This window comes from Falco cherrug, chromosome 4 (assembly GCF_023634085.1).
Source record: "Falco cherrug isolate bFalChe1 chromosome 4, bFalChe1.pri, whole genome shotgun sequence".
In the NCBI taxonomy this organism is placed as follows: domain Eukaryota; kingdom Metazoa; phylum Chordata; class Aves; order Falconiformes; family Falconidae; genus Falco; species Falco cherrug.
The window spans coordinates 46,502,297-46,525,108 of NC_073700.1; the positions used below are offsets into that span (position 1 = coordinate 46,502,297).

The window sequence follows — 22,812 nt, forward strand, 5'->3', positions numbered from 1 at the left end:
GGGGCTGCAGCAACACCCGAGGAGATGCCGGAGCATGCCCAGCCTCAAGCGCCCACCCAGCAGCCTGCAGCACCTCCAATAATTAAGTACTATCAATAATTGCATATTAATTAATTTAATATCCATTATTATTAATTAACACGGTAATTAAATCCTTCCCGTAATTAACACACCACCTAGCAAAGTGGTCTGTCTTCACAGCCCTGGTGCACCGAGGGAGAGGGCTGCATGGGGAGCAGGGATGGAGCAGTGTGGCTGCCCCAGTGCTGGCGCTGGACCCCCCAGCTTGCCCCCACCAGCGGCTCCTGGTACCCATGGGGGCCTGGACCCCCCGGGGAACAGTGTGCAGCTCAACTGTGTCAGGAGGGCAAGTCATTTCTCGAAAGCAAGGAGCTCACAGGACATTTATTTTTATTTTATTATAAAAAAATACAGAATCCAAATGGGGCGGTGATCCGGTTTACCATCAGCACAACGTCGAGGACGAAAGCGGCGTGTCTAAGGACGAAGCTAGGCGGAATGGAGACCAACACGCAGAACCAGCACCAATGATGGGCTGCACCCAAGGGACACAGCCCGGCCACAGCGAAGCACCCCCAGCCCCCACCACCCCTCGCCGCGGCTGCCGGCCCCTGCCAGCCTTGCTGCCGCACTTCACTTTTCCACTCTCCCACAGTCGCTGTACACAATATAGATATTTATATATATAATTATATATATATATAAAAACACAGACCAAAGGCCAGGTTTTTGCCATCACTGCTCCCCCCACAAGCCAGCACCACGGCAGGTGGGTGCTGCCAGCTCCTTGTCAGAGCCTGGTGGGTGCTCAGCGCCCGGCTCGGTGGGTGCCCTCCCTCATCCCCTAGATAAACATGATGCTTTCGCTCGCCTTCGAGAACCACGACCTGGTCTGGACACACGGGGACAGGGACAGGACGGCAGGGAATGCGATTTTTTTTTTTTTTTTTTTTGTATTTTTTGGATGGTAGAGATGAGCTTATTGCGAGATTTCAGCTTCCTAGTCTAAAAAATAAAATAAAATAAACCCTTCCATAAAATTCATTCTCAACAATACATAAAAAAAACCGCTCACAGTATAGCGCTGTATGTACAGGGACGGAGCCCCCACTGGTGTGTCCCCCCCACTGCTGGAAGGGGCTGGGGTGCGCTTGGAAAAGGCGCCCACAGGAGGGGCTTCAGCTTGGCCTGAGCCCATCGCTGTCATCCCCCGGGACCACTGACCCCCTGGGGCGTGGGGGGGCTCTGCAGGACAGGAACAGGACCCCCCTAGGTGGGACAGCCCCCGATTTAAGGCGAGGAGGGGTCGGGCCCTGGGGGCTGCTGGGGGACCCCTCCGTGGGGACCTGCCACCCCTGGGGGCAGGGCCAACCTCAGCTCGGGAGGTTCAGGGTAGGGGGTGTCTTATTAATGCAAAGAAGGAAAAGGAAAAAAAAAAAAAATAAATCCCCGCGCCCAGCCCCGGAACCCCAGAACATCCCCAGCTGGGGATGCCAGCAGCAGCCAGGGGATGAAGGGGTGACCACGGGGAATGCCGCGATGGTCCTGCATGCGGCTGCCGGCCCACCCCATGGGGGGTCTTGTCCCCCCATGGCATCAGGGGGGGATGCTGTGCAGAGCAGAAGGCTGCGGAGGAGGAAAAACCTGCCCCAGGGGCAGTGCTGGGCCAGCACGCTCCTCCTGCCCAGCAAGATCAGCCCTGCCAGGGACGGGGGCTCCAGCCCCCAACCCTCGGAGCAACCCCAGCTGCTGGATGAGCCCGGCCCGCCGGCTCCCAGCACCCCCGGTGCCCCCCATGCCAGCTGTCCCCGCTGCTCCCCTCGGGTACCTCCAGGTTGCTTTGCTGCTCGCCGAGCTGCCCCAGGGTCCCCTGGGGACAGCGGTGACATCCGTGGCACGAGCGGTGGGGATGGGGTCACCCTGCCGGGTGCTCAGCGGGGGCTTGTGTCTGTCCAGGCCCCGCATCCCCGTGGCACAGGGGGGGCAGGGGAAGCGCAGTGGGGCTGGCACAGCCGCAGTGTCCTGTGGCTGCAGCGATGGCCAGAGCGGGAAGGAGTCTGTGACAACGGAGCAGTCGGCACCATCGCTGGCGTCCGTCTCTCCCAGCATCCCGGCGCTGCCCGTGGCTCTGCCCATGGCTAGGCAAGGCCACGGTGCTGTAGCCACAGTGGCCAGGGGCTCAGTGGGATGGGGCTGAGCCTGGCCCCGTGCAGGTCAGTCTGATACGGGGAAGCCTGGACTGAAACAACCCAGCAAATAAAAATAAAAATCTTTTTTCTTTAAAAAACAAACAAACAAAAAAACCCCCAACCCCAAAAACCCCTCAAAACAAAATAACGAGGACTCTATATTTGGTCTAGAAATGTAAAAAGCGACATCCCACAGGGAGGGCCGGCGCTGAGCGAGCCGCAGCACAGGGACGGGAGCTTTCAGCGTGCACCAGGATCCATCCTGCCGGGCAGACCTTCCCCATCCCCCATGCTACGCCCTGGCGTGGTGGCCGTGCGAAGATGGGGACTTCAGGCGGCGGCAGGATCCAGGTGAGCTTCTGGTCAGCAGCACCAACCCTCCACACCGGCAACCTCCCCAGGCACTGTCCTGCTGCCGCAGGAGCCACGGCTTGAAGGCGATTCAGGGTGGCCAGGATCCGTCCCCGGGCTGCTCCTTCCCTGCAGAGCCCACTCCCTGGCGCGTCAGTGTCGGTGCTACGAGGCCAGGAGCGTCCAGACGACGGGTACCACCACGAGCACAGTGTGCGGGACCCTGAGGCTGCAGCAGGAGTTGTTGCTGGTGAAAATGGGCTCCGGGGACTCGTAGAGGGAATCGTCTGCAGAAGGGAAGAGAGAAGCAGGTGTCAGCCCTGGCAGAAGGGCAGCGATGCTTGGCACCCCAGGGGTTGGGGGCCTTGGATGCTACTGATGCAGCAGCATCCCCCACAGCAAGGAGCTGGGTACCAATCCTCCCCCGCCCCCCCAAATCCTTGCACCACCCCCAGGACCTGAAACAGGGACACCAGCACGCAGCTCCAGTAGCCCTGTGCGATGGGGCCAGGCAGTACAGGGATGCTGGGGGTGGGCGAGGGCACAGGGCGCTCCGGGTCCTGCCCTCTAAATGGGATTAGGCAGCGTTGCATCCCATCTTCTCCTAAGCCCCCCTGACAGCCCATGTGCCAGAAGTGGGTGCCATTGTGCGACGGGGATTATCTGCGGCAGCCAGGGTGGCTTGGATGTGGCTGGGGATGGACCAGCCCACATGCGACAGGGGTACCCACTTGCCAAAAGCCTGGTGGTCCTGCAGGCAAACCCCAAGCCCGGAGCACATGGGGGAACAAGTTAAATGATGGCTAAAGCTGTTAAGCTCCCCAGGCTTGGCTTGCTCACGTTTGTTACGGGATTACAGATTTTTATGCAACCAGAGCCAGGAAAAGCAGAGTCTGGTGCTGGCTGGGGATGCTTCATCCCTCCATACACCTGGCCCATCCATTCCTCCTGTCCTGGAAGGTCCCTGTGTGGGGACCCCGAGACTGGGGTCTGCCCATGCTGGGCATTTGTGATTGAGAAGTTTCAAGGACTCATCCTGGGGCCAGACCCAACCGAGGGGTGTCCAGCCCGGGAAGCCCCTGGAGCAAAGCCCCTCTCCCCGAGCAGCACAACAGCAGCCCTTCCTCCCTGTGAAGCACTGGCATAATAAAATCCTGATATTATTAAAATACTAAAAAATAGTATCAGAAGATATTTCCCCCCCCCTATTATGCCCTAGTCCTGAACAAAACAGAATGATTTTTTACAGATGGTTTCATTATATTGGATTTTATTTTAAAGCCATGCAAATAAAAAAAAGAAAGACATCCTTTTAAATGGTGACATTTCGTAGGCACTCTTCCCCAGGGAGAGCTGCTGCCATTTGCTAATTACACGTTAACAGGAGAAGAAAATTATTAATTTGTTTTTTTAAATGGCTGAGTTATTTGATTCTGAAAAGTAGCCACTGTGCAGAGATCATTATTATTCCCCCCCCCCCCCCGTCTGAAACTTGGTGACAAATGTCCACCACACAGGCAATGTGCCCACTGCTGTCCAGACAATGCTGGGATGGCTCCGGCAGGGCTGTGGGCACCATCCCCATCCCTGTCACGGTGCTACCCAGGTGGGACCCGGGGTACCCCATCCCCCTCCACAGTTCCCACTCCCTGGGACCACCAGCCACCAAGAGCATCACCCTCGCCCCATGGGACAGGACTGGCCCCCTGGGCTCCACAGTCCCCACTCCCTGGGACCACCAGCCACCAAGAGCATCACCCTCGCCCCATGGGACAGGACCGGTCCCCTGGGCCACCCCAGCTCACTTACTTGTTGGCCGAACATAAACCTTCAGCTTCAGGCAGGGCCTGTCCACCATGTTTGGGGGGGATGCGGCTGCAGAGAAAAGGGGAAAGAAGGCAGCAGATTAGGGGGGGCAGCAGCTCAGGCCCCACCATGGGGATGGAGCAGAGCCCGGCTCAGGGCAGGGACCAACCTCAAGGACCCACCTCAAGGACCCCCCCAAGGGTGCACCACAAGCCCCTGTGGCACAGCCAAGATGCCTGGGGTGTGGTGGCAAGATGGGTGGCCACATCCAGCCCCACCGCATGGGACCAGTGAAAGGGGGGTCCGAGCCGGAACTGGGACAGCCCCCACACAGGGTTTTCCAGCTCATGGTGTCACTGAACCTCAAAAGCCTTCCCTGGTGCAGCTCCAGCGGCAAACCCTGCTTGCTGAGCCCCATAGCAGGGCTGTTCCGGCTGCCCCCACCCTGGTGGGACATGGCAAGTGGGGGGAACATCCCGCATGATAAGCTGGGTCCGGGGCCCCTCCTGGGGTGGGGGGTCAGATAAATGCTGGAGCAGCATCAAACATGGACCACAAGACGCTCTGCTGGAGAGGCTCCCTAGAGCATCACCTTGGGCAGAGGGATACTGGGGGGCCCAGCACCTGCCTGCCCTGGGGAGAAGCCCCCTGAACTGGGGGGCCACATCCTGTGGGGAACTTAGAACAAGGGGGATGGGGACTGAGCTAACACAGCATCCCCAACACAACAGATCCCTTAGCCACCCACCTGCCTGAATTTATAGAGGGGGTGAGGGGTGGGGCTGCCCCTGCCCCATCCCAGGTGAGCCCAGTGAAGGGCCCCTGATGGTCCCAGCACAGCTGGAGCTTCCCTCTGGGGGCAGGGGACAATGGCACGAGTGGCTTTTGTCCCCGTTGTGGCGGGCTGCAAGCACACAGGCAGGGCTGCGCAGCTCTCCCTCAACAGGCAAAATGAGGATAAAGCCACAGAATAAAAATAATACTCATTGGGAGAGAGAAAGGGAGTAATTGCAATAATTATCTCGGTGAAAGTCCCCTCTCAATATGAGAAAATGTGATTTTTATATATATGTTTTTAAAGGAATTTAATTTGCTTTTCTCTTTTTTTTTTTTTTTTGAATTAAAGAAGGGGAGAGAGCATTATTCGCAATAAAGTTTAATTTCATCTAGAAGAAGGGGGAACCAGGATGCCACTCACAGGAGAGGTGGCAGCAAGGGGCCAGCCTGGGCACAGGTGGTCCCCTCCAGCAGCAACAGGCCACCCCCACCCCTCCCCTCTGGCACTCGGGGGGGGGCATGGCAGGGTCCCCGGCACCGATTGTGACACACAGGTCACTCCGCTGCTCTGCCAGACCCATCCAATTGATTTTTACCAAATAAAACCGTGGGGCAGCTGCAGAGGGGCCATCAGCTTGGGCAGGTCCCTGCCCCCCTCATCCCCACTTGGCCCCTCTCTGCACCCTGGAGCTGCGCAACCACCTCGTGCACCCCAGCCCTCCCCCCCTGGGATGGGGGCCATGCACCCCCAGCCCCCTCAAAAGCCGCATCCAGCCCCTGCACCCCGGTCAGCATCTCGCCCGCACCGGCAGCGCTCCCAGGGGAACGAGCAGGGGAACAGGCGCAGCGCCGGTCATTTCGGGGAGCCACTAGGGATGTTGCAGAGCCCCCACGGCTGGGGTTTATTTTTCCTTTTCCTTTTTCTTTCCCTCCCTGGCGCTCCACCACACCCAGGGAAGAAGGTCACGCCAGCTGCACCCGACGCCCGCCACGCCGTGCTGTGCCATGCCGTGCCGTGCCATGGGCATCCTGCAGCAGCTCCGGGCACCGTCTTGGTCCCCTGGGCCACCCCATGCCCTTGACCCAGCACGGGGAGCACGAGTGCGTCCCCGTGCCTGCGAGGTTAATGGCATTCCAATTTGCGAGCTCGAGGAGGAGGTAATTTCTTTTCTTTCATGTCTGCTAAATACGGTTCCTCAAAGAGGCATAATTTCTAATGTTCCGCATGACATGAATTCTAACCGGTTTAGCAATGATCAGCTTCACCATTTACTTCTGTGTAATCTCTCCCTAACGACATTAAAAATAAAATAAAATAAAATAAAATAAAACGGGGGGGTGGGGGGGGTGGGGGGGAAGACAGAGTTGTAGATGCAGTTATTTCACGAGTGACATTTTACAGAGGGAGAGGGAGAGGGGGGAAAATGGTAATTTAATATAGATAAAAGGAACAAATTAAGTGGGCTGAAAACAGATGCTTTAGGAAAAAGGGGGAGAAATAATAAGGCAGATAAGCATGCTGGCTGGCTCCTGTGCGAGAAGAGAGGCATCCCTGTCTCCCTGTGACACCGTTGAGTGCTTGGGGGTCATGGTTTCTCTTTTCTTTTTTTTTTTCTTTTCTTTTTTTTTACCATTTTATTGATTGCCAGACTCCCAGCACCTGATCCGAGCCCCATTAGCTTATTTTTCCATGGCTCTGGCGGGCTCCCGAGGAAGCCGGTCTGGCTCCTCTCCCCCTCCGCTGCCCTGGCCCCCGCGCCCGGTGGCTCCGGAGGCAGAAATCCAACGAGGGACCAGATCTGCTGCATCTCAGGGGGCGGCCCATCCTGCACCCAGCGCCCAGGCGCCTGCAGAGAAGTTTCCCCTGGCGTGGGTCGGCCAGCTTGGGCTTCATCTGTTGGGTGAGAAAGGGGAGCGCAGCCCCAGGAGAGCACAGGAATACACAGAGGGTGGGAATACCTGGGAGAGGACGAGAATACACGTCCACTGCCCCAGTGCAGCACCTTTACCGGTGCCTGGTGGTGGTCCCATGGGGATGGCATCAGCGTCCCCATCATCCTGCAGTCCCAGGGATGTCCCAGTCACTCTCACGGCCACCCCATGCCCACGGCTGTGACTCAGCCCCGACGAAGGGTTTCGGCACCAGGCATGCACTGGTCGGAACCTCTGCCTTGAGCTGGACGTGTCAATGCTGCCAGCACAAAGGCATGGCTGGGTCTGGGGGCTTCGCAGCATTTTGGGTCACCAACGCAAACCGTCAGCATCTGGGTCCAGCCTGCACCACGGGGTGACGTGGGGGACCCCCACCGTCCCCCTCCCCACCATCCCTGTGGTGACCTGTACTCACAGATGTAGTAATACTCATGGCCGGGTCTGAACTCGAAGCCCAGCGAGAAGGGGGTGAAGAGCTGGAACTTCTCCGAAAACTTGAGGGGCCCGTTGGGGGAGTCGGGCCGGTTGCACTCCCAGCGCTTGAAGCCTCTCTGCCGGTGGTCGCAGGACGCATGCCCCTCGTAGTTGACCATGTAGAGGATGTAGCGTTCCATCCGCTCAGGCAGCGGCTCCTCGTAGTGTGGGCAGTAGATGTCCAGGTAGTCGTTGATGCTCACTTCCACCGTGTAGTCCCCGCGGTGAAACCTGCGGGAGAAGCTGGCGTCAGTGGGACCACGTTTCACCAGATCCCACCGTGGGGATGCCAGAAGCCCAGGTTGACCGTGACCCAGAGCCTGATCCAGCCCAGCTGTGCACCACTCTCCCCTCCCCATCTCCCCCTTCCAGGCACCCCAGCCCCCTGCCCACCCCAATATCCCCATTAACCGACGAGATTAACCCAGAGACTCCGTTTTATGCCCCATAAACCAGCGCCACTTGGTAGTAAGTCGCAAAAAGAATCATTATTCACAGCGATACCATCGAAGCGTTGGCATTGCTGCAGCTGTGCGCTGCAATCCCAGTGTAATTTGCGTTTCTGGCACTGATTATCTGAGAGATTAAGGGATTAGCGGTGCTGGAGAACTCCATAGCACATGCCGGCAGCTCCTGTCTGGCAGCTGCGCCCCCCCCTTCCCGGCTCCTCAGGGCGACACCTGCAACCCCCCCATCCCCAAACTGCACCCAGTGGGGGGATGCTGCAGACCCCGGCCGCAGCTGATGAAGCTCGCCGGCCAAACTCACCGGCTCCCCCAGGACCCAACCTGGCAGCTTGGCTTCCCCCTGGCTCCACGTTGAGCACGTTTTCTTTGCTAATTAATTTGAGGCTCCTGGGGCACGACCCTCCTGCCAGCAGAAAGCCCCCGCCTCAGCGTGACCAGGGATGGGGCACGTCCCACGGCTCCAGGGGCAGCGCTCCAGCATCCCGAGGAGCAGCCCCGCATCGCCACAGCTCGGCCCAGGGATGGCCAGTGGCTGGAGTGGATGGGCTAGGATGGGATGGTGGCCACCCACCCCCAGCCACCCCACAGCAGCACCCCAGGGCTCCCCGACGTCCCCTGCGCCCACCTGAGTCTCTGGCAGCTGCAAGCAGGGCTGAGACCGGCTCAAACTCATCACACGGGATGCAGCGAACCGCTGGCGGTGGCAGAGGGTGACCCAAAAGGCACCCGGCACCCCAAAAAGGGAAGGGGGGACCGAAGATGGGAGGCTGGGAGGGGGGGGGGGGCTACTCCTCCAGCCTCACCGGAGCAGCTGACGGATGGCATCGAGCCCCCATCCACCTCATTACCTGCTTCATAAGCACTCTGATCACACAGGGAAATACGCTAATTAAGGAGAAGGGTTTTTCTCTCTCTCCTTCTCTCTCCTTTCCCGAGTCAGTTGTGCCAACCCTGCCCCTGGCAAGGTAACATTTTAAAATGTAAAATTAATACAAAGGGCTAGGATTTACTGGGAAACAATTTTCAAACGCACACACAAAACAATAAATTTTTTTTAAAAAAAAATTTAAAAACCCCCTCTTCTCTCTGCCTTTTATTTTTAAAAAAATTATTTATTTTAATGATTGTTATTAAAGCTCAAGCAAAGGCGATTGTAACAGGAGGGCTCATGCTTACCAGGGGAATAATAATAATAATTATGGGGTTTTTTTGGGGAAAAAAAAAAAATCAACTAACTCCAAGGGCCTTTGCTGGACTGACAAATTGCTGAATTAAAGCTGATTAGCTGTGATAAATGGCACAGACAGAGACAGGCGCTGGTGGGGGCTGCGAGGAGGGGTCACCCTCTGCTGGGGGGGACGGTGGGTGCTGGGGAGCCATGGGGACCCCCGGCACGGTGCACCCCCGCAGGCGGGGGGCCCTGGGCTTGCCCCACAGCCCCACCGAGTGTGGGCAAGCCCCCTGTACCCAACCTGGCTGCTGCCCTTTGGTGTCCCCACCCCCCCCCACCTGCGAGCCCCCCGTCCTGCCCAGCCCAGCGCTCTCGGGGTCCCAAGGCACAAAGCTGGGTTAAAAGCTCAGAGCAGGCTTTCGGGGGCATGGGGGTGGGGTGGGGGGCTCCAGCCTTGTCCCCATCCCCGTCCCCACCCTGTGGCACAGGCGACCCCAGTGGGATGGGACGGGCAGGGGACACCCCCAGCTGCCATTGCCGGACACCTGCACCCCAGCCCAGACCCTCCTGCATCCCCCCAAGCGCCGGGGGGGCACCGGGGCTGCCCAGACCCTGTGTTCGGTGAGCGGGCAGGGGCTGGGGCACTGACACCCCCAGGCTGCGCGTCCCCAGGTGCCACATGACTTTGTCTCGGCTCTGCCCTGGCTTGCTTTGCCAGAAAACCTTCACGTCTCCATTTCCCCCCACGGATTCACCCCCGCCACTACCACATTTCTGCCTGATCAAATATTCCCTCCCTGCCAGCTCTGCCCAACGCGGCCACACGCGATGGGGGCCCAAAGCAGCTGCTCGGTGGGAGCGTGGCTGTGCCTCAGCACCGGGCACCGTGGTCCTGGCACACCGGGCACCATGACCCTGGCACACTGGGCACCGCGGTCCTGGCACACCAGGCACCAAGGCTGTGGCACGCTGGGCACCGCAGTCCTGGCACGCCAGGCACCATGACCCTGGCACACCAGTCACTGTGGCCCTGGCACACTGGGCACCGCACCCCTGGCACACCGTGCACTGTGGCTGTGGCACACTGGGCACCACAGTCATGACACACCAGGCATCACGGTCGTGGCACACTGGGCGCCATGTCCCTGGCACACTGGGCACCGCGGTCCTGGCACACCGGGCAAAGCCCAGCACAGGCGGGGCAGGGAGGCAGCAGCCGGCACGGGGCAGGGGCTTATTCAGGGGTGCCCCAGGGAGGGGGATGCAGGGGTGGAAGGACATGGGAATGGGGGTCCGTGCCACTGTGCCAGGCATGGGGCAGAGCACTTGGTGCCGGGACAGTGGCTCATGCTTTGTGCTCATTCCATCCTGGCTTGGGCACTGGGAATACCGACCTCTGCCCAGCTGCCACCACCTCATCCCGGCTGGTTTTACATCCCTCCAGCACCATCAGGCCGGTAACGGCACCGACAGCCTGAATCTGGGGGTTACCGGGACATCCCCACATCACAGGGTGCTCACCCCAAGTTCCTCCAGTGTAACCGCTCACAGCCGATCCCAGCAGAGCACCCGGCTCTGCTGTGCCACCGGGACGCCAACACTGGACCAGCAAGGGAAGGAGGATGGATCCAGTAGGCAGCACCCCCAAAAGCATCCCCAACCTGAGCATGCATCACAGGCACGGGGTGTCCCTCGGCACGGAGCACCCGAGCGCACGGGGAGAGGCACCGGCGCCTGGACACGCTCAGATAACCGAATTTGCTCACAGAGGCGCGTGGCGGAGGCTCACGCCAAGCCAGCCCTGCGCGCACGCACGGAGCCGTCTGTTAATTTGTTATCGTTTAAGTCATTCAGTTCGCAAAATGTCAACAGCATTTTAAAAACCCGCCACCTGGAAAGCGCACTGTCGCCCCGTGTAATACCCGCAGCAGGGCTGCCAGGCCGCGCTAATTAAAATGAGTGGGATTTCAACTGTCTAAACGAGGCACATCGCTAATTCATCTGCTTCAAAACAGAAAAAAAAAAAAATAAATTAAAAAAATACGCCTTTCAGCAGGGCAGGGAAGGGCGAGCGGCTGGGGCTGAGCCGCGTGCCAGCAGCCCCCCTCTAGTCCCCCGGGTTCAGGGTGCTCCCTGTGAGCAGCCACATGCTTGCGGGAGCCACAGCTTTGCAAAATCCATCTGGGATCCCTTTGGGAGCTGCAGCAGGGATCTGGGTAGATCCCTGTGCCTGGCACACACCGCTCCACGCCGGGCATGTACCGCTTGGGCTGAGCCCCACGCCACAGTCCCTGCATCCCCATCTTGGACACGCACATGGTTTCTGCTCCCCATGGGTGCCAGCCTGGGGTGAGCAGGACAAGTCCCCACTGTCACTGAGACCTCAAGTCCCTGAGACACGGGGATACCAGCTCAGGGCAAATCCCTGGATCTTCAGTCCACCAGGAACTGCAGTCAGCAAGAAGGGCGACCTCCCCCTTGGCACCCCAAGAAATGCCAACTCACTACATTTTCCAGCCAAAGGAAAAACTCAGCTTTGAGCAAATCCAGGTTCCTGTTACTCCACCTGGAATTGCGCAGCCTCGGCCCCTCTTCGCAGAAGGGACACCACATCCCCCCACCCACAGAGCCAGGGCAGGTCCCCCTGCCACGCTCGGGGTGGGGGGCTGCGGCAGGCAGCCAGGTGATGCTCCATCCAGCAGCTCCTGGGTAATTCCCAACCCCTCGGCAGCCTGTGTTGAATATTTGGGAAAACAAACCATGGTTGTGCTCTGGAAGATGTGCCAGCGGCACGGCTGCACCCCGGGGCTCACCGCGGCCGCTCGGGAGTCAACAGTGGCAGCCACGGAGCCACCGGCATGGAGCAGCCCCCTGCCATGGGATGGCTTTGCTGGGAGAGGCTGGGGGCTCCCCCAGCGCCCCAGCCAGCCCTCGTTCGATGGCACGGAGCTCAGCAGGGGACGGGGTGGGTTTGCCTGTGGCTTGGGCTGCCTTTTCACGCCCTGCATGAACCAGAAAAACAGAAGGTGGGTGCCAGGCTGCACAGGGCTAGTGGGGTGTCTGGGGGTCACCGCAGTATTGGGTGCAGGACAGCCCCCACCCCTCTAGGACAGACACCAGGTCTGTGCCATGGCCAGGTTGATGCACACTGTGGCACAGGGCTGACGCCATCACCAGGGCTGATGCCATGGGATGGGGCTGATGCCATCACCAGTGCTAAAGCCATCACTGGGGCTGATGCCATGGGATGGGGCTGAGGCCATGGGATGAGGCTGATGCCACCACCGGGGCTGATGCCATGGGATGGGGCTGATGCTATGGGATGGGGCTGATGCCATCACCAGGGCTGATGCCATGGGATGGGGCTGATGCCTTGGGATAAGGCTGATGCCACCACCAGGGCTGATGCTGTGGTCCACCACGGCCACCGCAGTCCTGCTGACGGGCACAGAGCTTGCCCACCACCAAAGGGGTTAACGCGGGAGCTTTGTTTTTCCCTGACAGAGACGGATGGAGCAGCCTCCCCGCCTCACCCCGGCGGGATGTTACACTTGACAATTGACTACTCGCAGCTTTCAGCTCTGTCAGCTACCATTAAGGCTGGGATCCTGGCTAATTGGGTGCTTCATTAGGGGCATTCGTTACTGTTAGCAATGCCTGACAGCCGGGCCGGCTCTGCCAGCAGGGCAGGGGACAGGCAGGCTGTTCGGTGGGCTTGTGGCCCCTTTGCTGCCCCTCAGGCATAGGGGCTCTGCCCGTGGTGCGGTGGAAACCCCCCAGGGACAGCCCACGGCCTCGCAGAGCACACCGTCCTTGGGACACCGTCACCATCCTTGGGACAGCCACAGCACCCTCCCGGCAGCGCTGCGGAGCTGGGGACGGCTGTGCCACACTCCCACTCTCCAGCACCCTGGGGTTCATCCTGGTGCCAGGACCCCCCACCCGCCGAGCCCGGTGCAGCAGCAGCCACCCCACCCTCCCCAGCTTTTGGTTTGTGTTTCATTGATAACTTTCCTGGTGCTGTCCCGTGCCTGCCCCTTGGCACAAGAGCAGGAATCCACTGGAGTGAAATTGCCTGGAATAACATACTGGGAGCTGCTGAAGCCCTCCCCTCCTCCTGTGGCACCCAAACCCTGCCCGTGTCCCCGTGTCACACCAGGCAGGGTGGCATCTCCATGCAGGAACCTGTTGGACATTCACCGCCGAGGGGAAAAAAATTCCGAGCGCCCATCCTGCAAATCCGTGCGCCAGTGGCATCCTCAGCCCGAGATGCTCAGCCCCCACAGGACAGAGCCAACCGGGGGGGGGCAAACCCTGCCTGCACCCAAACCCCTGTGGCTCTCCCGGCCCTGGGTCTGGGTGTCGCGAGACCCCAACCCTGGTCCCAGCCCCCCGCCGCTGCACCCAGTGCTGCAGTTTCCCCCCTGGGCAGCAGCAGCCCCCAAAACTCCCCAACAAGGGCAGCAACCCAGCGCAAGAACAAAGCGAATTCATCTCTCGGTCTCACAACACCCTGCAAGACCAGCCAGTGTCCCAAGGGTTAAATAATTCAGATTTTTCTTTCCTGAACAGCTTGAAAAGAGATATGATTGCGCTCGCTGAAATACGGGGGGGGGGGGGGGGGGGGGGGGGGGAGGGGGGGGGGAAGGAGATATAATGGATGGAAAAGAGCTATTTAAGCTGAAGAACAGTGTTGGCACATAAACAAATGGGTATAAACTGGCCATGAATAAATTGAGGCTGGAAATTAGGAGGTTTGTAACCATCGGAGGAGTGAGGGGTTGGAAGGGGCTCACTGCGGCGGGGGCGGCGAGGCGAGGAGGGGGTTTGGGGCAGGGTGCTGCCAGTGCCAAGGTCCCAGGTGCAGGGGTCCCTGGGCTCCAAGGGCACCCGTCCTTGTGGGGCCTGGCACTGAGATACTTAAAATCTCCCTTATGCTTTCATCTCCTGAAATCTCCTTCATTCAAATAGTCACAGCATGATCAGGAGTAATAAGCCTATTACAGAGCAAAATAAAACACAGCAGCAGCACCCCCTCCCCGCCCCCCAAAACCAGCCCCCAACATCGCCTGCCGCCCTCTCGCTGTCTTTTAAACACAACCTGATGAAAATTCAGCTGAGGAGCGGCCAACGCCAGCCCCCCCGCCAGCATCCAGCCCCCCGCCAGCATCCATCGTGGCCCCTTCCCCCTCCCCCGGGAAATGGGCACAAAGCGGCTGTCGGTGCTGGGGGGGCGGCGGGGAATGGCCCCCGTGGGAGGAGGCGCTCGCCCGGCTCCGTTACGGCTCTTTTTTCCATTAATCCTGTTGCTCGGCTGGTTCCTGGCATGTCCGTAGCTGGCAATGGACTTCACGCCGGGAACGTTTAAGCTGCTTTTCCCATCTGTTTCTCTTGCTCCTTGGACAGCCAGCACCGCTGCGCCGCAGGGCTGAGCGCTGTCCCGCGGGATGCTGACGGCAGCGCCGGGCACAAGCGGGTGGGAGCTGGATGAGGCCATCGGGGGATTTTGGCCACGTGTTGGTCACAGCCTGAAGGCAGATTCGTTTTTCCCCCGCTCAAGAGCGGTCGCAGCGCTCAGGGCCAAAGAGGCAAAAGCAGGGTCCGGGAGGAGATGGAGCCAGATGCACCGGGACACCTGGGTCCATCTGGTGTCAGTCCAGTGGGGTCGCGTGCCCCCCTGCTCCGCCGTCCCGCCAGTGCTCAGGTTTATTGTAACCGTCTTGGTAAAATGTTTTGCAGGGCCAGAGAGCGAGCGCAGCCGCAGCGGCAGCGGCACCAGCACCCAGCGCCTCCCAAACCTCCACTGAGCCGTGCCAGAGCATCCCAGCACCCCAGCCCTGCCAAGCCCCAGAGCTTGCAGGAACGAGACGATGTCCGAGGTTACGGCAGGAGCCGCCCCAGCCTCATCTCTCCCAGCCGCACGGAATAGAGACAGCGACGAGCCCCATTCCCATCGGAGCCATCCGGCAGTGTCCCCAGCGCCACCATGGCGGGGCAGAGCGGGGATGCGCGGCTGGGGCTGCAGCTCACGGTACGCCTGTAATGTGGTCCTGAGGGACCTGCCGTACACACACCACCTAAATTATTTAATTTCTCCAAACTGCTGCACCTTTATAAATCATTAAAAGCTCCTTTTGATCTGTGTTAATGAGGTTTCCTGAGTGCGGTGGTTGGAAACACAACTTCGGCGCCAGATAGCAGATCGGCTCATTAAAAAAATAAAGGCGTGAGGAGTGGGGCAGGAGGAGGGATGGGCACCGGCATGGGGCAGCGGGCACAGGGCGATGGGCACAAGGGCTCCCTGTGACCCAGCTGGGTGGTGGAGGAGCAGGGGGTGGGTTTGGGATGCCTGTTGTGTTTTTCCCCCTTTTCTTTTCCTCAGGGATGGGAGAGTCCACGCTCAGCTCTCACCACCCATCCCCACCTTGCCGCACGCCCTGACGGTGAGCAGCCAGCCTGGCAGAGCAGGAAAGGCGGCGAGCGTCAAGTGAAATCTGGCAGGAGCAACCCAAGAGGCAGCGACAGCTGTGGCAGAATTACATTGACTTTTGAATTTCCCAAATGTTTGAGCCCCGTGCCCACTGGCCACTGTTTTACTGGGCCAGCCAGGCTGTGGGTGCCACCCCATGGGCTGCAGCACCCATCGCCTGCTGCCCCCACCCAGGAAGCCTTTTTTCCCCCAACCATGAGCTCTCCAGGAGCTTTCCATCCAGGAAGCCCTGGGAGCGTGCTGGTCCCGGCTGCAACTGCATCACTTGGAAATGCCCATGGAGGCCAAAGCACAGGTAGGGCCGGGGTCCTTGGTCCTCCTGATCCCTGCTGGGGCGGGGGGTGGGAGCTCCCTGAACCTCAGGGTGTGAGGACCGTTTCAGTTGGGGACCGCAGGTGTCACTGCGGACACTGAGAGCCTGGGGTTGTTCCTTCGCTTCAGCCGGCAGTGGTGAGCCACCAACCCACCCGGTACTGCAGGAAGCAGTCCCCACTCTGCATGGGGGGGCTGGACAGGGTGAGCCCCCCCCCCCACGGGGCTGCCGGGGCCGTGCAGAGCCACAGCTGGTGGGAGCTGATGGGTCAGGCGGTGAGATACCAGCGGAGCAGGTGTCAGTGTCACTTCGCCAGCACTGACAGCTTCAATATCAATATTTATCTCAAATACAAAACTCTGAGCCCAGCTACATATTCAGCAGCTCGATTACAGTTATCTGGGATGACGGTGATGGCTCCCACGGACGGGAGGTTAGTTTGGGCTTAATGCCATCTGACAGCCCCAGCACCGCCACGGCCAGCAGCTGCGCAGCGGGGATGGGGACAGGGATGAGCAGCACTGCCTGTCCCCATTGCCCAAACTGGAGACACCGAACCATGCCAAAAGGTGCCGGGCTGGCAGTGGGACACCAGACCAGCTAATGGGGTGAGCCCAAGGGTGCCCAGCAGCCCACTGAGCCCCCTTGGCACCCGTTCTCCCCAGCGCTGGCTGGCAGCGTGCGGGGGCTGCTTGATGCTGCCTGCTCTGAGATGTGCCTGTGAGCCTCTCCTGACACACGGAGCTATCTTACTCACCAGGGCCAGCCCAGCGTGCCGTGACTTGGCTTCAGCATCAGCCTCCCTGAGTCACCCCTAGTCGCATCCCGTGCAGCCTGCAGGGACAGTGCACTCCAGCACCAGTAAATTGTTAATGAATTCATCACGGGAGTGTTTTTCCACCCGGTATATGAAGGATGCGCACCTTGGTGGGAAGGACCCTGAGAGCCAGGTCTCCTTTATTTTTTCAGCCTTAAAAACCTGGCGACTATGGGCTGTGAGCCTCTGCACTGGGTGCCGGTGTGCAGCACCGAGCGGTGGTTTCACCGAGCGGTGGTTTCATGGCACAGGCAGGTCCCCGGCAGGCACCGCGCCTGCAGCGCAGGACCAGCTCTGCTGCGAACCCCAAACTCGCTCCTTCTAAATACTGCTTTTTTCCAACTTTCTGGGGGTGCCGCAGAGGCCACTGGCTCACCTGCACGGGCACCACAGCGTGACAGCGAGCCAGAGCACACGGCAGGAGGACAAGCTGGCACACGCAGCCTCCCAGGCGGACTGGGGCGGGCAGGGCATTGTGCATAATGAATGCAAATTCCCATGCAGAACTGCCACGCCAGCCTGTGAGCCCTTTCCCCAGCCCTGGCACCGGTGATGCCACTGGTCAAGCTCTGGTGCTAGCCCAGCCGGGAGCGGGGAGCAGCAGCCCCCCAGGCTGGTTCAGCCTGGCCCTCCTGACGCTCACTCCTTCATTTATGGCTATTTCCCTTTCCCTCCTTTTAATGTAAATGACTAAAAAACCCATAGTGGCAATCAGATGGGGGAGAGCGGAGGTAACCTCATCCCCGCTCTGCCACGCTCCCACAGGAGACAATGGCCCTGTTACCTGGGGCAACAGCCGGGAAATTACGGCCGGCATCTAAATTGCCATCATTATGCTCCAGAACCAACACTCCCCATTTACACTTTATTGTCATCTTTTGCTTTAGGGAGATGCTGAGATATTACAGGACCGGGTGACAGAGTGGGATGCGACGGGATGCACGACGAGATAGACACAAGAGATAAATGGGTACACCCGGAGCTATTATTTCAGCCTGTTCGCAGATCTAGAAAAAGAGCAGCAATCCCCACTCCTGCGGGCTAAGGGTAGGCTTTATAACAGAGAAGAAAACAAAATTTGTTTAAATGCAAGCGCCAGCTTGCCGAACCGGCAGCGTTCGGTGGCAAAACGCCGGTGCCGCGTCCCACAGCTGCTGCCTGGACACACAGCACATCGGAGAGGTTTCCCACCAAACCGGTGCCAAAAATGCAGCTGAGGCAGCCCCAGCTTCCCTCCTGCTGTGGCGAGTGGTGGTACAGCAGAGCCGGCACGGTGCCAGGTGCATCCCACCGCCGTTCCATCATTTGCCCAGCGAGGAAGCACTCAGCCGCTCTCCCCTCTCCAATACTCTCCAGGCTTATCTCACAAGATGTGCCCTCAGCCACATGGATTAATTTGAAGACGCAACCACGCTGGCCGGCTCTGCGTGTACCAGGCAAGTGATAAAAGTGACCTGGATGGAATAAATCTTCTAATGGGCTTTCGTGTACAAGGTGATCCTCGCTGGCACTCACGGGCAGCCGGTGCCAGGCTGGGGCTGGGACCCCACCGTGGGGCTGGGACCCCCTCTGCAGGGCCACCCCCGAGGGCACACACGGGCACCCCAAAGCAAAAGTGCTGTTGATATTTGAAAGTCCAAGTTTGTTCTACAGACACGCTGCAAAGTTGCACAAAGAAAATGAAAAGGCAAACTCGGGCACGATTCCTCCCGCTGTGTAAGGGGGCTGGGGGGGCAGAGCTAAGGGAGAGCTGCTAGAAAAAGTGGAAGGGGAAGAAATGTGGTCTTTCAAGTAGTTTCAAGGAAAAAAAAAAAAAAAGAAAAAAGGAGTTAAAAAAATGTGAAGCTTTTCAGGAAAGAGCCAAGGCTGCTTCACTTCCCCAGCCCCGTGCCGGGCTCCAGGCTGCATTTTGCTCTGCACAGGATTGGGAACCTGCCATGGATTTCACCTTCTGCCTTGGCAATTCCTTCCCACCTGAGCACTCTGTGACAAGGGAAGCCAGAGCTGGTAGCACCACACGTATTTGGGTCCAAACCTGACCAGACAAGGCAGAGCTTTTACCACGAGTGCTGATCCGATGGGAGCTGGCTGCTCCGTGATGACCAAGCACAGCACGAATGAGCCCGGCAGACGGATCCTGCATCCTGCTCCCGTGATGCCGGCGCAGACCAGACAGGTTTTTTTCCTCAGGCTCACAAGGTTACTCGCTTATCCGGAAAAAAACACAGGTGTCAATCAGAAACAGGTATTTTTGGCAGAGCCTATCCCAAGGGGACAAACGCACTCCTGGCCAGGTGAAGCCGGCTCCCCCCAGCAGCAGCTCCTGTTTGGGGTGCTCTGCCCTTGCCCCCCAGATCCCTGGAACCGCATCAGCTGCTGCAATCCACACCCCTCATTAACATGGATGCTAGTTAGCCCCGCACTGAGACTAATCAATACTGCCGTTAGATAGTCCGTTAGACTATCCTGAATTAATGCATTTTAACCTGGTAGGCCTTAGGATATTGGTCATTTTTCCACTTAACCTGGCAGGAGGAGGTTGTTTTTTTTTCTCCGTTGCTGGTGCGTGGCAAGCGAGGCAGTGGCTCGGGGATGCAGGGACTATTTATCCCAACCGGACTGGCTCCTCTGAGGTGCTGCTGAAGGGGAGCAGGACCCCCTGCCCAGGAGCCCTGGAGGCAACTGCACTGGGAGCCCTTCTCCCTTGGGAATGCTGCTGAAGGCAGCACTTTGCCACCAGTTTTGCTCAGCCCATGGCTGCCAGATGCTCCCAAAGCTCAGGGAGCATCATCAGCGCAAGGGAAGGGCAGCCTCTGCCCCACGGCCATGGGGCTGGGGACCCCTGAGAGGGCTCTGGAGCTTCTGCCTCAGCATGGAGACCCCCAGGACCCAGCCCTCCAGTGCTGCTGCATCCCCACACCTGCCCAGGCTGGTCCATCACTGCTGCCATGGGTCCCTGGCCCCAGTGCCCTCCCCAGACCTCAGGCAGCAGCAGCTGAGCTGTTTTCCCCCAGGCACCCCAGAGCCACCCTCCCCTGCTGCTCCCGCCTGCCTCACAGTGCCTCTGGCTAAACAGAGATCAGAAATGTTAGATCTTTCTTAACATCTCCTGCCAGCACTGTCAGTGGCCCTCTCCAGAGTACCAGGGCCCTCTGTTATGTAAACACAGCACATTCTCTGTCAAAGATTAAAAAAAAAAAAGGCTCATTTGCACATAAAAGCAGCCTCTGCACTAGTTACGGGCACTGTGGCATGTAAGGAAGACTGTAGGTTAAATTCAATAATAAAGTGAGGCGGCACAGAGGTCCCTGCTCCAGCTCCCCCTCCTGCAGCCCAGCTCCGCCTGCTCCTGGCCAGGCTCTGTGGCCACTGAACAGTGCTGGCCACAAGCCCGTGGGCCAGGGACCAGCAAGGCACAGGGGTCCCGAGGAGCAGGACGTGGGTGAACAGCCCCGATGCTGCTCGCTGCACCATGCCCAGCCACCCTGGGACCCCCACCCTGACCTCCCTGCCCTGATGCTCCTCGCTGCACCATGCCCAGCCACCCTGGGACCCCCACCCTGACCTCCCCGCCCTGATGCTCCTCTGTGCCCCCCTCCTGCCAGCCGCTTGCCCGCAGCACCCCCAGACCCCACTGGATCTGCAGCTCAGCATCGTCTCCATCTTGGCGTGGCATCCCAGCCAGAGTGGGGGATGCTGCCCTGCATCCCTTCCTGCATGCTTCTGGGAGCACCGGGCATGCCTGGGGGGCTGCAGCCCGGAATGAAGCTGACCCCCACCCTCACACCCCCACCCTCACACCCCAGCACAGCTCCACCGGCCATCGCCACCGCAGCAACTCCTGGCTAAGGAGCCGCAAGGAGCTGCTTGCCCCCCATTGCGCATGCAATGACATCTCCTGCTGCTAGCCCTCCGTGCAGGAGGTAAAGCGGTACCCGCTCCACTCCTCTCCAGCACGACGGCACTTGGGGGGTGTCTCTGGCCGCCACTGCCCCTCGCCCTCTCCGGGGAGTGCCCGCGCCTGCTTGGCTCCAGAAATGGCGGCAGACAGCCGTACATGCAGCCGGGGTCCACGCAAATTTAATCAGCTCAGAAATTCATTGTGGGAGAGACGAGGGCTGGGAAGTGTAGCAGTAATAGCGTTAGTGCCAGCAGCCCGGCTCGCCGCACTGCTCCCGGTCAGCCACGGCAGCACATCAGGATGGGCATGGCGATGCTGGGGCAGGGGGCTCGCTGCAGGCTCAGAGCCCCCCCCCAGGTCCCAGTGGGGAGCAGGCAGGGAGGACGGAGGGTGCTGGCACGAGGGAGGGAGCAGGGCGAGGGCCAGAGGAGGGCAAGCGGAGCTCTGCAAAATCAGGCAGCCAGATGGCTCAGGGGACGGCGGAGCCGTGGCAGCAGAAGGTGTTTACGGTAGCGGCTGACAGCAAAGGTGAGAGGGGCACCGGGCTCCGGCGGCGAGGAGAGGCTGCCCGCACTCTCCAGATCACAGCTCAGCACGGTGCAGCATGTGTGCCCCATGCCCACCCAGCCCAGCGCGTGTGCCCCATGCCCACCCAGGCCTGCGCACACCCTGCCCCGTGCAATCCCACGTCTACATTCTGCTCACGTCCCTGGACCGGGGCAGGAGCTCCTGCGGCCACCGGGCCCCGCACGTCCCTCCCAGCCAGCCACCAGCCACGTGCCAGCCCATGCACGAGGCCACGCGTGCACATACGTGCTGCGGCTGCTCACGCTGAGTGCCCTAATTAACATGTCTGGCGAAGCGGGTGGGTGCTGATAACGGGCACGGGACGGGAGCTGCTGGGGGTTATCTGCCGGCGGCAGCCGGGCCCCCCACCGCCCACGCCGGCTCTGCGCCGCAGCCCGCTGGGACAGCGAGATCAAGGCGCCCGTTTGGGGGTCTCCTGCAAGGGGACGGGGTAAACAGCCCCCGTGGCTGACCTCATTAGCACTGCCGAGCCCCAATACTCGTTAAGGCTGGTCCTGGCATGCTGTGGGCAGAGCCCCAGGCTGCAGAGCCCCCAGCACCACGGCCATCGGCGCACAGCCCCATGGCACAGGCAGCGGCACTGTGCCAGCCTTCTTGTCCCATCTGCCGTCACCTCCCTGCTGCCCCACAGCACCCGCAGAAGGGTGAGGGGCAGCCCTTCCTCGGGGTGCCCACCCTGCCAGCCCCACTGCCACCGGGCTGGAGGGAGATGCTCAGAGCAGCCCATCGGTCCCCGCCAGGTGATGGCCACCACCCCCCTGGTCTGCAAACCCCTTTAGCTCGTACTCAGCACGCAGCCCGGCTGTGGTGTCCCCACTCCAGCCGAATGGCTCACGGGCTGGTGGCCAGAGTGCAGCTGGGTGCCACGAGGGCCAGGCACTGGGATGGGTGGCAGCAGTGACTCAAGCTGCCCAGCTGCAAAGGGCACCAGGGACATCAGTGTCACCCTTGGGTCTCTGAGCCAAACCAGCACCCTGGTGCTCCCCGGAGCTCTTTCCATCCGTCTCATCCCAGAGCCATGGCTGGGACTTGGCACAGTCCTGCTGTGACACCGGCGCGGCAGCTGCTGCCTCCGTGCCTCAGTTTCCTTGTCCCAGGGTCGGCGCATCCTGCACGGCGTGGGTCCAGTGCCACGAGCAACAAACAAGGAGAGCCTTTCCTACCCCACTTTGTTTAAGGCACACAAATTAATAAGGATAAATGCGTATTATTGCATTATTTCGGTTGTCAGCCACTTCATTTGCTGGTGGCGTCTCGGTCCCAGGCAGCTGCAGGGGCTGGGGGGGCAGCGGGGCGCACCGGTGACTCTTTAACCTTGCAACACTTTAATTCGCAGGAAATTTCACGCGAGCGGTGGGAGCGATTTCTGAGCGCATTTGCCGGCGAGCACGACTGGGGTAATTTGATCAGCGGGAGCCAGAGAGCACGCCGGCCCCGCAATCACTGCAAAAACGCCGACGAGGTGGAAATCGGGCGCCCGCCGGACCACTGGCTGCCCAGTGGGACGCCACGGCG

The 22,812-nt window shown here is 59.9% G+C and overlaps 1 protein-coding gene across 1 annotated transcript in view; it reads right to left on the bottom strand.

Annotated features, from left to right (window-relative positions):
- Nucleotides 1-384: 384 nt before the first annotated feature.
- Nucleotides 385-22,812, bottom strand: part of EFNA2 (ephrin A2) — a 49,766-nt gene continuing 27,338 nt past the window's right edge. The window contains 3 exon segments of the mRNA XM_055710303.1: nucleotides 385-2,848; nucleotides 4,371-4,436; nucleotides 7,492-7,781. Coding sequence (XP_055566278.1) covers nucleotides 2,727-2,848; nucleotides 4,371-4,436; nucleotides 7,492-7,781 — 478 coding nt within the window. The 3' untranslated portion in view covers nucleotides 385-2,726.